General features: G+C 31.9%; 1 protein-coding gene across 1 annotated transcript; it reads left to right on the top strand.

The window, feature by feature from the left end:
• Positions 1-6,199: 6,199 nt before the first annotated feature.
• LOC107858684 (B3 domain-containing transcription factor VRN1) lies at positions 6,200-8,750 on the top strand. Its single transcript, XM_016703441.2, has 4 exons — positions 6,200-6,438; positions 7,216-7,660; positions 7,774-7,958; positions 8,055-8,750. Exons 1-4 carry the CDS (start codon positions 6,331-6,333, stop codon positions 8,313-8,315), a joined length of 999 nt encoding a protein of 332 aa, XP_016558927.2. The 5' UTR covers positions 6,200-6,330; the 3' UTR covers positions 8,316-8,750.
• Positions 8,751-15,228: the final 6,478 nt, after the last annotated feature.

Below are 15,228 nucleotides of genomic sequence, written 5' to 3'. Positions count from 1 at the left end.
GAGGATGTCCCTTGCTTCCTTCTTACACGAGCACTACAAATCTGGCCATCTTTCAAAGGTTTTTGTTTTTGTTTTCCCAATCTTTTCAACTCTAGTAATGGTGCTCTTTTGCCATCTCCAAATAATCTATTCCCCCTTTAAATGTGGTAGTGAAAGAAACTTTATTTGTTTTCGATCTTATGCTTTGAGCAAGCTCTATCCATGTACTAATTTTGCTTGCCTTCTTTCACTCTCACCTATAAAACAAATTAGGGGTTAACTTTAGAAACCCAAACAAGCTTGGGTCCTTTCTTATGAGTAAAAAGATGAATCAAATTTATCCTAGCCTATCGAGGCAACAGGTTGTGTGGACTATTTCTCTAACTAATTTTCTTTTCATCTTATTTGTCTGTACTACCAAGAAGTCAGATTTCTTTGCCAAATTAGTGCTCGTGTCTCTTCTTTTAGCAACAACTGGACATTCAGTAGTTGGATGTCCATGATTACCACATATATAACATAAATCCTTAGTAACATTAGAGCTCTTGAAAAAACCCAATCCATCCCTTTCACTGTGGGTTTTTTCTCTGAGTTGATGAACAATTATAAAGAAATTTACCTATCTACTTGCCCTTTCAAGATCAAGTTTTAGTTTAGAGACTTCTTGGCTTAATCTGTTCACCTTTTCTTTTTTCATCACTAATTCTTGTTTGGACTTGGTTAATTCAAGGTCAATATTTTCTTGTTCATCACTTTGACCTTTTTTCCTTTTTCAGAAAAAATTCAGTTTTAAGATTTTAGATTTTAGACTCAGAATTGAAGAATCAAGTTGACTGACTTGTTCTGTGAGAGTAATGTTTTCTTTTTCAACAGTGTTTTTGCAAGTTTCCATTCCAATTAGGTCAAACTTGAGACTTGCAAAACTATTGAATAACCCATCCCTATTGGAAGTTACTTCTTGGAAGTCATCAATTAAAGTACTCCTCAGAGAAACAAGTTTTTCTTTAGAGAATAAATGCAATTGGTTTTTAAGTTCAGGAATACTTACCTCAGAAGTACCATCTTCATCTTCCATGTATGAATCTCCAATGGCCATGAGAGCAGTTTCATTAATCTCTTCCTCATCTGATTCTTCTGAGTCAGACCCCAGGTAGCCACCATAGCATATTCTTCTTTCTTTTTTTATTGGACTTTTCTTTCAACTCCTTCTCAGATCTTTCTTTTCTCTATTCAATTTCCCAAACAGGATAATCTCAAATTTGATAATCAGTCTTACCACACTTATAACATCTAGTAGGATTATCGTTAGATCGCTTTTTGTTGCTTGTTCCATGTTTCTTTTTGAAAAATCTGTTGAAGTTCTTAGTTATAAATGCCACCTGTTCTTCAGTCAGTTCAGCTTCTTCATCACTTTCAGAAGCCGTTAAAGCCAAGGATTTTTTTCGAGGCTGCCATTTCCCTTTTTGCTTCATCAATCTGTATCTCATAAGTCTTAAGATTTCCAACAAGTTTATCCAAATTCATCCTAGCTAGATCTTTTGCCTCCCTAATCATAGTAACCTTGACATCCCATTTAGACTTAGGCAAGACCCTCAACACTTTCTCAACTTGTTCCTCAGTAGTGATGGCTTTTCCCCAAAAAGTCAATTAATTAGTTAACGTAATGAGTCTTGACATCATCTGATGAAGAGATTCATTATCCTTTATCTTAAAAGCCTCATATTCAGTAAAGCGAAGAGCAATTTTGAATTTTCTCACTTGAGTCATTCCCTCATGAGCATTAACCAAGGCATCCCCAATTTTCTTGGATGTAGTGTAAGTAGACACTCTTTTGTACTCAGCTGGACCTAGTCCACACACTAAGATGCTCTTAGCCTTTGCATTTTTTCTTAGTGCAACCAAGTCATCAGTAGTAAATTCACTTCTCACTTTCTTGACTTGTTCTCTCTCAACCAGCTTTATTGGAATAGTTGGACCATCAATAATTCTTCCCCACAACTCGTAGTCTTCTCCTTGAATGACCATTTTCATCCTAGTTTTTCACCAAATAAAGTGAGATCCATCAAAGAGTGGAGGTCTAGTAGTGGATTGACCTTCACTGTGACTATTAGATGGTACAGAATTCATCATAATGATCTTTGTCATAGGTGCTAATCCTTTTTACGACAACCCTGCTCTAATACCACTTGTTAGAATATATGCCCTACTGTATTATTGACTTTAATGTAACAGTTGCCTATAGATGGAATGGTTTGCCTAACGTGTTTCAGTGAAAGTAGTAAAGATAGTAAGTAAAGAACACAATAGTTTTTACGGGGAAACAACTTGTCTCAAAAGGTATAAAAAATCACGACCTGTACCTCTACAAGATTTAACCCCAACTTCACTAAATAACAATGAGCCTCAACAACAACTGATTACAACTTTGTAACCTAAGAGTTATAAACTCTAATTCCTAACTACATGCACACCACCCAAGGTATGTGTACCCAAAGTCTTTGAGTTTTTCCCAACTCAAAGACTAGCTCCTAGTTCAGTTTATAACACACTGAAACTAATATTACACCAATAGTTCATCATAATGAATAACTCCTAACAATCAACGCTAAGACTCTTAGCCAGATTCTGTACTAGGACCAGGTTCTTCAAATGTGTTTCTCTAGTGATTGAGTAACACTTCGTGAAGTCAATCTATCGATTACCCTTTTATGCTTTGTAAGTGTGTGAGTAACTATGTGAGTTACTCTACCGATATATAACCAACTCTCCAGAGAGTCCTTCAATTTTTACATTTTCTATCTTGCATAGACTTCTTCAATTTTCAGAATCTTTCTCCTTTTACACATAGGACTCTTCAGGATATGCTCAGAAGTGAAACTCCCCCTTCACATAGGACTCATTTTTCAACTCAACTTGCTTTCCCTTATCATCAAGTATTTGAATCGAATTCAACTTGTTCTATTTCTCACGTAATCAGTAAGTTGAATTTTCTAGCTACACCGATTTAACTGATTCTAATTCTTAATCATTTAAACCGTGGACTTGCACTCTTGAACTTGTCGGATAGTGGAACACGTATATCAACTTGTTTTCTTCATAGTGTTATTCATCAAAACTTTAAAATTCCAACAGTATAAAAACAGAAAGAATTTATTGATTGAAAATTATCTCCCATTTCATGTTTAACTCTCTTTCATTTGGATGATTGACTAATGCTATAATATGCAGTTTAACATAGAGTGCTCCCTAAAATAGTTTAACATTCTAATATAAGTCAGTAGCTCTATTTTATTAACTAACAGATTAAGATGTTAAATGATCTAACTAATGTATAAAAACTGACAACTAATGACATATATGACATATTTTAAAGGAGGCACATTATTATCAGTTTAATAAGAGCATTACAGTATCTTATGTATGCAAAATGCATGGTAAACAATATATATATATATATATATATATATATATATATATATATATATATATATGTTAATTGAATATCGAAAACATAAAACCTTCATTTAATAAAAAAAGATATTACAAACTTATTAATGTGCCAAGAGAATATATTAAAGTAAACATCAACTTAAAAAGATGTTTTCAATATAAAATACCCAATGATACAAACATTAATGATAGAGACTGATATAAATCAAAAAATATTCACAAAATATTCAAATCATGATATGAAATTTAATGATAAAACATAATTTATTAAGTTTAACGACACTTTTTCTGAACAAAAAAAGTTGAATCTACTATATTTAAAGAAATCAGAACTTGACACAAACATCTATTACATTCTTGTTTTATGACTGATACGATTATGTATTTAAAATTTTGAAATAACTTTTTTGGATCTTTTCAGACCACCATGTTTGCTAGTAACATTTTTAGTTACCTCACTTTCACTGATTACTCCATCATTCTGCTTTCTTCTTGCATAATTTCATAATAGTACACCATATCTGAGATGGTGGTTGAAAGCATCAAAATTCTACTGAAAATATCAAATACACCAAAGCTAACAAATTCAGCAAAGACACATACAAACATGTAACAATCTTTGAAAAAAATTAATAAAATTATTTATGAAAGAAACATGTATATTAAAATAAGAAAATTATAAAGATATAATTATAACATACTTAGATTGTGGATCCTGTTGGGGTGCATCCATCACAAGTACATACTCTAATGGGTCAATCATGAACTTATCAATATATGCAGATTCACACCATCACTTAGTATCCTCTTGTCTACTATAAAAGTTGGTGGAAAGCAAAAGCATAGGTATCATGATAGCAAGAGATATCTTTGTATGAACAACGCCTCCCATTAATGAATCATAAACATACAGATACTTATGTTTGACACGAAAAACAATCAGAATCCAATGAAATGTATCACTAACATTCATAGGTATGTAATATTATCAATAGAATCTCAAGGTACATTGGCAAACATTTTGTAACCTCTAATGCACTGGCTAACATGATGTTCATTAATTATACATCTCATGTCCTTATTCAAACTCAACTACTACTACTCAGCTGATCGAAGCTGTTTAATAAAAAATCTATAATGGTGTATGTAATGGACTTCATCACACTATACTTTGACCTTTTTTCAAAATAATACATTATTACATTAATATGCTGGTTTAAAAGAAATGAAATTAGAAACAGTATATTTAAACTAATACACAATCTTACATAGACATAACAAAATTTAGAAAGGAATTCAAAACATTACACTAAACATGCACTAAATGAGAACAATGTATGTCTATCAAAGCCTATCTTAATAGTATATTTTCAATAAAAAAAGAACCCAACGAGGTACTATGCCCATCAACAAAAAGGGTAAGCTATCTTTTCAACTCCAATTTACATAAATAAGTATATTTACTTCATAAACAACAGAGATGAGAAACAGAAAGAAAAGCATTGTGTCAAAAAAAATTAAAGTTGAATTTGAAAAAATTAAAAATAAGGGATTATGAAATCTAATTGACATGCATGTTACTCTAAAAAAATATATATGTAAAATATCAATATTATATCATTATAATACGCCAAAAAGTCAACCAAAAATCACATCATACTGATCGTATAAATTTTTTCTGAATTTTTTTTGTCATCCTTCTTATCAACAACTTTATCAATTGTTACATAGGTTCATGATTTTTAATTTTTTCTTTTTTTTTTATTTTGTGAGTCGAAATTTCTTCTTCGAAATCAGATATTTGTTCAATGACAACCTTTTTTCTCTTATAACTCCTCTGCCTTGTGGAATAATAAATTTTTTAGACACCACCTCTCTTTGCATGTTCTTATGCTGCTGCTGCAAATGTGAAGTATTTTTTGAGAAATCAATTTTGTGCTTAAAAATCTCACTTTAATTGTTCAAAATCTAATCACTTTGAAGTAACTTTTCTTGTTCTTCAATAATGAAGATGGGGTAAAATATCCCAAATTAAAGAACGATCTAGAAAGTACAATTGGGTTGTTTTCTTCTAATAATTTAGGGCTCTTCCTAGTTGAAGTAAAGTCAAATCTACACTTTACAGACGTGATTCAAATAAAAAAAAATCAAAAAACAACACTAAATTTAGTCGATTTTATAATCCAAAGCAACATAAGATGAAGAGAAAACAATGTTCATACGCAAAAGTTAAAAAGTTCTATTAAAAAAAACAGAAAAAAATAATTTAAGGAAAAAAGAGTATATTAATGGTGAATAAAATCTTTTATTAATAAAGTAAATATGGAGAATCGTATCAACATTAGATAAGTAAAAAAAAAATATTTTACTGAAAAATCAAAAAATGTGTATTAATGTAGAAAATACTTTTATCAAATTTTACTCCTTAATTTAAGAAGGAATTTTGTAACTTAACTGATAAAATTTTAAAAAAAGTATAATTAAAAATAACTATTAAAACCAACAATTATTTTCACTATAATTATCAAAAGAATTAATAAAGAGAGATAAATATAAAGACTAAAAATTAAGATATAATTTGACTATTAATTATGAAAAAATAATTTTTTATCAAAAAATTAATTTTAAAAAAAATAATATAAATTATAACTATTTATTTAAATTATTAATTATAAAAAATTTTATTGGTATAATTTGTAATAAATAATCTAATAAATATATAGAAGGTGATTTGTCATAAATAATCTAATAAATATATAGAAGATGATTTGTCTCACAATGGGTGGAAAAGTTGGGAGACCCTAATAGGAAATATAGAAAAAGCCCAAAGAGACTAGCAATGACTTGGATCACTGTGCTTTACTAAGCTACTGCTGCCCATTTTTGCTAAGCAGCAGAGTCATGGTAAACAAATTCCGCAGAAAAATTGGTGAAGCCTCTTCCATTTCTAACATTACTCAACCCAAGTTCGGGAAAATCATTTTTTCCTCACATGAATTATGCCGTCTCGTAAGTAATTTCTTCCCGTTCTGCTTCTTTAATTTCTCTTTTCAATTTTGGATTTACTGACGAAATGGAACAATTAGGATATATTTTTCAAAATAATAGTTACATATGGGTCTTATTCATGGACAATTTCTCAAAATCCCATCTAGTGTTAAGCATAGTAGTGAGAACTGTGACGTGTTAGGTTCAAATTCCCGGAGGGACAAAAAGTCCTGGTTGATTTATTTCTATTTGTTCTAGTCTTGGTGGACATCGTTACTTGCTACATGTTGTTGATGACTGTTGACAGTTATTGTATGAAATTAGTTGAGATGTGTCAATTTGGTTTGGAAACCACGGTTATTTAAAAAAAAAAAACACAATTTCATTCCCTCGACCAAAAACATTCCTTTCACGTCCAAGGTTAAACATTTGAAGGCTTGGGGCGTGAACATATAACATGGATTCAACATTTGATAAACCAAATATAAGGATGTATTTTACCCGGTACCTGTCTTGAGATGGAATTAGTTGAGGTGTGCGTTAGTTGGATACAACGATGGGTGCTACTTTGACACCAGGTAAAAAATGATTCTTTGGTCTTATTCAATAGCAGAAGCTAGCTATTAGGTAAGAAATGTGCAAGAACTACAGCTCATTCTCTCAATCAATGTGGGACAATTTAACATAGGTCGAAAAAAAAGTACCGAGTGTGCAGGCATCTACTGTCAATTATGTAGGTTCGCCTCTGTCTTCATTTCACTACGTATGAAACTGAATTCAGATTTCCTTTGAACACAGAGGATTCCAGAAGGATTTTCCAGCAGATATTGCAAGAACATGCTAAACCCTGTGTTTCTTGAGGTTCCCAGTGGAGAAGTATGGGAGGTTGACGTGGAGCATTCTGAAGGCCATATTTGGCTAGCCCAAGGATGGAAGGATTTCAGTGATTATTATTCAATAAGCCGCGGACACTTTTTGATTTTCGGATACAATGCGCGTTCACATTTTAATGTCACTATATTTGATTTGAGTGCAGCAGAAGTTGATTATCCAATAGCAGAGATTGAGTCGGATGATTCAATAGATATTTCGGATGTGGTTGAGCATTCTTCTGAAAATCTGAGCCGTGGCCCCTTGATAGAAGAGGGAGAAAGAAAAAGACAAGGAGGGGAAACAGAGGATGATGACCTTCAAACTAATGTAATCGAGGAAGAAGAGTCTCAAGGGAATGTAGTTTCACCAGGTAAGAAAGCATCTTTTTATCTGGTTTATTATCTATGGACAGAATGAGATTAGTCATCTTATTACATTATAATAATTTAGTAGTAATACGTTGTGTTGGTTATGTGTTTCAAGAAATAAGTGAAGTCTACAAGGAGCACGAGCAACAAACCAAAATTGTCACCAGTGAGAGTGAGAGCGAGGCAGAGAGGGACCAAGAGATTGCTGAAAACTATCAAAGAGCAAAAGCTTTTAAATCTAAGAATCCATTCATTATATCTTTTATGCATACATCATATGTGTTGAGACCACACACTCTGGTAAGCTGTCAAATGCCTGACGCCCTGATCCTTTCTTATTCATTCCATACATATGCACAACCTTAAACTCAATTCATGATTTACCTCTTTTGGCAGTACATACCATTGAAATTTGCTATGAAGTACTTAATGCAGAACAGTGGCAATTTAGTGTTACGCGTTCCAGGGAGGGGATCTTGGTCTGTCAAATGCATTATACTGAGGAAAGATGCTAAAGTTACTTGTGGTTGGAAAGCGTTTGTTCTGGACAATAAGTTAAAATATGGTGATGTTTGTGTCCTTGAAGTGATTAATGACACTAAGCTTTCTTTGATAGAGGTCACCATATTTCCAGGGGTTTCTGATAGTACAAACTGAGTCTATCAATGTGAGGCTTTGGTTCCATGTTCTCAATGCATATATACATCCTATCAAAGAGCAAAAGCTTTTATATCTGAAAATCAATTCTTCAACACATAAATACATTCTATTCGCTTTTTGCAAGTTGCTACATTTGCAAAGGGGAGTATTCCTCCCAAAATAGATTAGAGCAATTTTGCCTAAAGCATGTAAACGTTAGTGTCTTATTTTGTAATATTAGCTTCTTTTATAGAGTTTTCTTTTCATGAACTTCTTGTGTAGAGTTATGTTCAACTTTGGCATGTGTTATGAGGAGGTAAGACAATGTGTCGTCCCTACTTCATGTACTCTTTGGATATTAATGTTCGAAGTAAGGTCAAAGCCTAACCCCCGGCACCATGATTCTGTGTGAAATAAAAGAACCTTTCTGATGGTTGACCTTGATGATTCCAATATTTTAGATTCCACATGAACATAAGAAATGTCAATTTGATTCTGAATTTCATTGGCGAAGACCAGAAAACACATTTTGGATATAATATGGAGATACCTGGTTGCACATAGAGTTACGTGTTTGTGAAATCTCTTTACATCCCAACTCATGAGAAGAAAAAGGAGCCAAGCAGGAGCATAAATCTGTTGGAGTGCCAGTGATGTTCCTTGACCACTGCATGCATAGCAGACATGACTTTTTGTCGGTCTGCTGCTCCACAGCACCAAAGATCAAATTTTTTGAAGCTAATGAAGGAAATAGCAACAGATGGTGTCAGGGCCAGCTTGCTCACACCTTCACTAATTTCACGGAGTACCTACTTCCTCCCGTCGGCAGAAGTATCAGGTAACCTTGTCCACCAATTCGTCGACAGAAGTATCAGATAACTTTTTCCATCAATTCTTGGACAGTTTCATATGCAGTTAATTTGTCTGGGTAGAAAATCTCCTGATTTGAGATTTTGGGCTACTTTCTTTGTAACTCGAGGTTTCTATAAATGGATGTTCTCATCTACAGCGCGCGTGCACAACATGGAAACATCTAACCAACTGGTTCGTTATGTGAGGTGATTCCAAACGAATTGTCTTGATTTCTTTTGTCCATATACTTTTCCATCCATTCTTTTGAGGAGCTTCTGTAAGCAGATGTATCGAGCAGGCACCTAAATTAGTTAAAAGTTGATGAAATTGGTTACAGAATCTAGTTTGATTATCTTAAACAAAACAATCGACAGGATTGCTTTAACCAACAAGTATGTTTATGTCACTGCTCCCAAGGGTGTGGCCTAGTGGTCAATGAAGTGGATTGAACTCGATGGGTCTCACATTCAAATCCCAGCAGTGACAAAACATTAGGTGATTTCTTCCCTCCTATTCTAGCCTTGGTGGATAAAGTCACTTCATATCTGTTGTTAGCCTGGACACCATCATCATAAACAAACATTTACAAATGTATTCTTGGAACACCAAACGCTGAGTTCCAGTTGGAAGGAGCTTGTGCCGGAGAATAACCTATAAGTAGGTGATGTATGTGTGTGAATAATTTGGGAAAACATCTTATACTTTCTTGCTTCCGGCTCCCTTCTCTTTCCATTCCAGCTACATATTTCCCCCCTCCTCCATGATCGAACATCAATTGCAAAGACTCTAGAGACTGCTCTCTGGGACAGATGTAGATGAACAACACCTGTCTCTGCTTCAGTCGTACAGATCCTTTTCCACTGCTTTTTGCTCATCTTCTGCTGGTCACTACCTTTTTGGACTGCTTGTAGACCTTTGCAGGGGAACAATGGATGTTGTAACTAGGTTCTTATTGGATGTTTTGATACAAGCCAAATGGCCATCTTAGCTTTCGATGACACCATTGGAGGCCAACACGTAAAAACTCAAGCTTGGGGGCTACCTAACCGAGAGAACAAGTGTTGAAGTGTGAAGAAGAGCTTCATTACACTCAAAGGCCGCCCCTCATTAAGGGCCTTTTTGTCATTGCTTTGGAGCATAAGAGGCGCCTATGGAGTGTAGGACTTCATTAAGGGTCTTTTGGTCATTTTATTATGTAATAGTTTAGCCAAAGATTTTAAATAGCTCTTATTAGGTTCATTTTCAGCAACTTAGATGATTTTTCAGAGAAAATACTTTTGAGTGTATTTTGCAAGTGTGGATTCACTTGTGGCAAACATGGAATCGTTTGTGTTGGTTACTCGTTTAGAAACGTGGGTTGCTTGAGGATTCCGGTTCTCTTGAGGTTCACGTAAGAACTTGGTGTTGTTTATATGAATCTTAGGGGTCTTAGGGTTTGATACACCCGTAGGTTTTTATTGTTTGTATAATCTTATGTCAAGTATCTATCTTTTCATTATTGTTTGTTGTTAACTTGTTCTCGGCTTGTATTTGAATCCGTAGCTTAGTATTCATCTCGTTGTCGTGTGTTTGTGACTGATCTTGTGTCATGTTTGGTTGGATATATGAATTAAAAATTAGTATGATTAAAATGTGTTTACTAAACGAAGTAAAAGTTTGTATGCTATGGGGAGGTAATTTTACATTATCACTGTTTTAATAAATGCATTACTAATTTATGCGTGTGATAAGAAGACTCGTACGTAGCTTGAGCACCTAGTATGTAGAACGTATACTTAAAACAATAAGAATGAAATAAATAAAAGACAATAAAGGATTTACCTTCAAGAAATAAGATTAAATTTGGATTCCTCTTTCTCAGTTTAGTGAATAATTCCTTAATAAAAAATAGAGTTTAAAAAATGACGCGTTTTGTGATATGATATCAATTTATTACTATTGAAACAAGAGAAAATTAAGTGGGAGGTGATAAAAAAGTATTTAAATTAAAAATGGTGATAATTTTGATCAGATAAGGTCAAATCTTTATTTAAATTGTGATTAAGTTAATTGGAATATAAAGTGTAATTTTTAAAAACTTTTTAATTTTTTAAAAAGTTCTCCAACTTCAAATTTCAAATTTTAGAGTTTCCCCCTTTTTATTATCTTTCAATCTTTCTTTTTCTTTCTCTTTCTCCCCATCTTCTCCTTCTTATTTTTTTTTCCTCTCTCTAGATTTTCCTCTTCTTTCATATTCTCTTCTTTTTTATCTTTTCCTTTTCATTTTGTTCTTCTTTTTTTAATTTTCATGGACTATTTTTTAAAAAAAAATTGAAAAGTTTAAAAAGAAATTTTTTGATTTCTTTTAAAAATGAATGAAGAAATAATTTAGCAAATTTAGCAACTACGGTAATTGCTGTAATAACTACTATTAGTTGTTGTGTTACAGCAATTATCGAAGTTGCTGCAGCACCTTCGATACTTATTTAATTTCTGAAAAAGATCTGATTGAAGGAGCCCACAAAAAAAGTAATATTTATGGTAAAAATGAAGGTGATGGAGCTGGTGGTGACGCTGAAGAGGAGGTGGCGGCGGCGGGCGGCAACAAAAAGGGTGTGAAGGAGGAGTGGTGGTGATGGTGTAGGGATCTTTGTATAAATATGGATTTGAGATCTTTGTGTAAATAATAAAACTTGAGAATTTTAAAATTAGTTTCATTAACACTAATTTTAAAATTTTCATCTCTACTGAATATTTAAGATTTGTGTCACTTTTTTTTAGTTTTGAAACTTTTTTATCACCCTTAATTGATTTGCCCCGCTCTATCCCCATTTAGTTGTCAAGATAAGCTCTGCACAACCCTTAAGAAAAATAATAATAAGTGTACTTTGACTAATATATTCCTAGTTAATTTTCTAATTTTTATTTATTTACGTGTCTTAATTTTAGAATACTCACTGCAAGGCAAAGTTGGAAAAGTATAATTAATTCTCGACTTTTAATTGACAAAGTATGCTGGATCAACTATTTTTCATGTATATGTTAACATTTGCATGGTGTAGAAAGGTTTTCCCACATAACTCTTGTACTCATCAACAATAATATTTTTTGTTATTTTTTGTCAATACGGGTCCAATATGTTATTTTTTTATTTTAATTTGTGGTATAGATGAAATTTGAAAAATCAATAATATTTTTATATATTTTTAAATATTTTATGTTATTAGTTATTATTTTGTAGTAATTTTATATAATTTTCAAATAATATATGTTATTTTTTTTGTCCCAATTTTTGTAACACTAATGAAGTATTTGATAAAGTCAATCAAATTTATTATATATAGTTTTAGATATTTTAGATTGTTAATTATATTATGATTTATACGACTTTCTACGTAATTTTCAAGTAATATCCCTCTATTCCAATTAATATGACAAGAATAAAATTTGAAAAGGCAACATATTTTTTATACATCTTTAAAATATTTTAGATTGATAATTATTTGTGATTTATATTATTTTTCATGAATTTTTAAATAATGTATCCCAATTAATGTTGCATTATTGTGATTTATATTACTTTTCACAAAATTTGTAAATAATATATCTCAATTTATATTGCACTGATAAAATTTTGAGTCAACCAAAATTTTTATGTGTCTCCCAATAATTTAAATTAATAATTATTATAATTTATAATATTTTTACACAATTTTCAAATATATAATAAGTTAAAACTAAAAATAAAATAATTACATTAAATTTTAAACAATCAATTATATTTTTAATATATTTTTAGATTTTTTAAGCTTTTAGCTATTGTAATTTAAAATACTTTTTTGGCATTGTAATTTAATATTTTAAGTTTTTAGCTATTATAATTTATAATACTCTCCTTGTTTAAACTTTTGTGGCATTGATAGTCAATTATATTTTAAAAATAGTTTAAGTTTTTAATTATTGTGATTTATAATACTTTTTCTTCTATTCCAATTTAAGCGACACTGATATAATTTCGAAAGTCAATCAAATATCTTCATTGAAGTAGCGAAACAGATATGTATTAAATGACTCATAATAATTAGTTAGAAACGATATAACAAAATTACTATAAAAATACTTGTGAAAAAAAATTAAGTGGATCTCATATAAGATGTCAAATTAATTTAAAACATCAATATTTGATTTATCACTTTACGTTCATTTTATCCTTTTTATTAAATATTGTTAATTTTTTAATATTCAAATGACTTATAATAATTAATTAGAGGTCATATAGTAAAATTACGATTGAAATAGCTGAAGCGGACATGTCATAGATGTATATTTTATTTTTTTATTAAATATTATTAATTTTTTAATACATTAATTAAGGATGATATAATAAAATTACGGAGCAAGCACGCTGGAAGGAGGCATGACAACGGCTAGCTGTAGCTACTTTATTTATTTAAGATATATAGTTACCAAAATTAGGAAAATTTAAAAAGGGAGACAGAACAATTGCCACCATCTGGAGTGAAAATATAACATATTAATTACTTGAAGGCACATTTTGTTGGGTTCTATGTATGAAAATATAACATATTAATTACTTGCTGAAGGCACATTTTGTTGGGTTCAATATGTATGAAAAGTATGAATGGAAAATGAAGAGAAAAAAGTGGAGAGAAAGAGAGACACTAAAATGAAAAGTGTACTCTTTTAAGGGAAAATTCATTAATTCTCTCACATTGATGGGAGAAGGGAATTTTGAACTGTTTATAATAAGAAACACTTACTCCACATGGATAGTGAGGCAAGAAAAAGGTGGTGCCTTGCGTCGTCGTCGTCATCGTCGCTCGCTCGACTTCGGAGATCTGTCAAATGATCGATCGATGAGATCTATCTTTTTGGACAAAGTTTATTTGACTGAAATCTAATACCAAAGGGAAAAACGCAATAAATTTTTTTGTGTTTTGATCCTCCATTTATATGCATGCATGCAGAGGCGAAAATACTGTTTCAAAATGCAGTGCAGAAGCGAATTGATGCTTCGGAAGCGATGCAACCCTTCAACGAAATGACACACTGATTCATGAAATGGTATGCCTGAAAACGCATTCTTTGGACGAACAGACATAATTTTTCAGAAAGGTTACACCTTTTAAGTGATCCATTGCCACCTTTCAAAAGAGTCACCTGATGGCTATAAAAACCTACTTTCATCCACAGGTTTTGGAACGAAAATTTTTCTGAATTTACAAACTCTTCTTGTCTTTAAAAATATTTCGTGTGATCAATCAAATTATTGAGTGAGTCCAAAGAGATTCTAATTGTTTGAGGTACCGCTACAGTTTGTTTGTTTGGCCATTTTATCCTGGGATGAAGATTCCATAACCTCGGGTACAGTGAGGGGAATTATTCCTTAAGGACACTCCGTGAAGTCGGGGGACTTGGCCTTAAAATTCTGTTTCATCTCATTTCTGAAAGTAAACATACTTTTTGGATAGATTATTTATAATCTTATGTTGAAGGTGTTAAGAAACTTCATAAGTGTTCTAGTCTTAGACTTGAACTTGTGTTGAAATTATTCTTGCATGTATATACAGATTCTTGTACCCGAAAACATTTTAAATAACACATTTGTTGTTGTGGAAATGCTTCAAGGAGAAAGTTTGATATCTGCATATAATATGATTTGTGCTTGTTCTTCAAATGGCAAGCAGAAAATATTGTTGGTATTGCTCGTGCTGCTGCGAATGCTACACTGCTGATGTGAATAGTTATGGTTATGCTATACTTGAATGGGAAGTAGCGAGGAAGCTACTCCTGGCAGTTATCGCTCATGGCATTTTGGATCAACAAAGGAAACAAAAGAATCATCAAACTTGTATTATACTGGTGCTTTTACTGTTTCATATGATGGTCAAAGATCCTAATGTGGTTTCTTCGATACACAAATTTCCCACAGCGTAGTCTTTTAGCAATATGTAGAGATAATAATGTGCTAAACTACTTGTCAATCAAAATCATGTAGCAAAGGCTCATGTGATTTCTGAGAGAACATTTGCTAAATCTACAATAATATGTTGCTGTAATAATATGTCACGGACACAAC

The sequence above is a fragment of the Capsicum annuum genome, unplaced genomic scaffold, assembly GCF_002878395.1.
Source record: "Capsicum annuum cultivar UCD-10X-F1 unplaced genomic scaffold, UCD10Xv1.1 ctg83390, whole genome shotgun sequence".
In the NCBI taxonomy this organism is placed as follows: Eukaryota; Viridiplantae; Streptophyta; class Magnoliopsida; order Solanales; family Solanaceae; genus Capsicum; species Capsicum annuum.
This window is presented reverse-complemented; position numbering and strand designations above follow the sequence as displayed.

Bases quoted from the DNA above. Each gene is read 5' to 3' on its own strand.
- LOC107858684 (XM_016703441.2), top strand. From the start codon at position 6,331: ATGGTAAACAAATTCCGCAGAAAAATTGGTGAAGCCTCTTCCATTTCT. The intron at 7,661-7,773 runs GTAAGAAAGCAT...ATGTGTTTCAAG, and splicing joins AGGGAATGTAGTTTCACCAG to AAATAAGTGAAGTCTACAAG. The intron at 7,959-8,054 runs GTAAGCTGTCAA...CTCTTTTGGCAG, and splicing joins TGTTGAGACCACACACTCTG to TACATACCATTGAAATTTGC.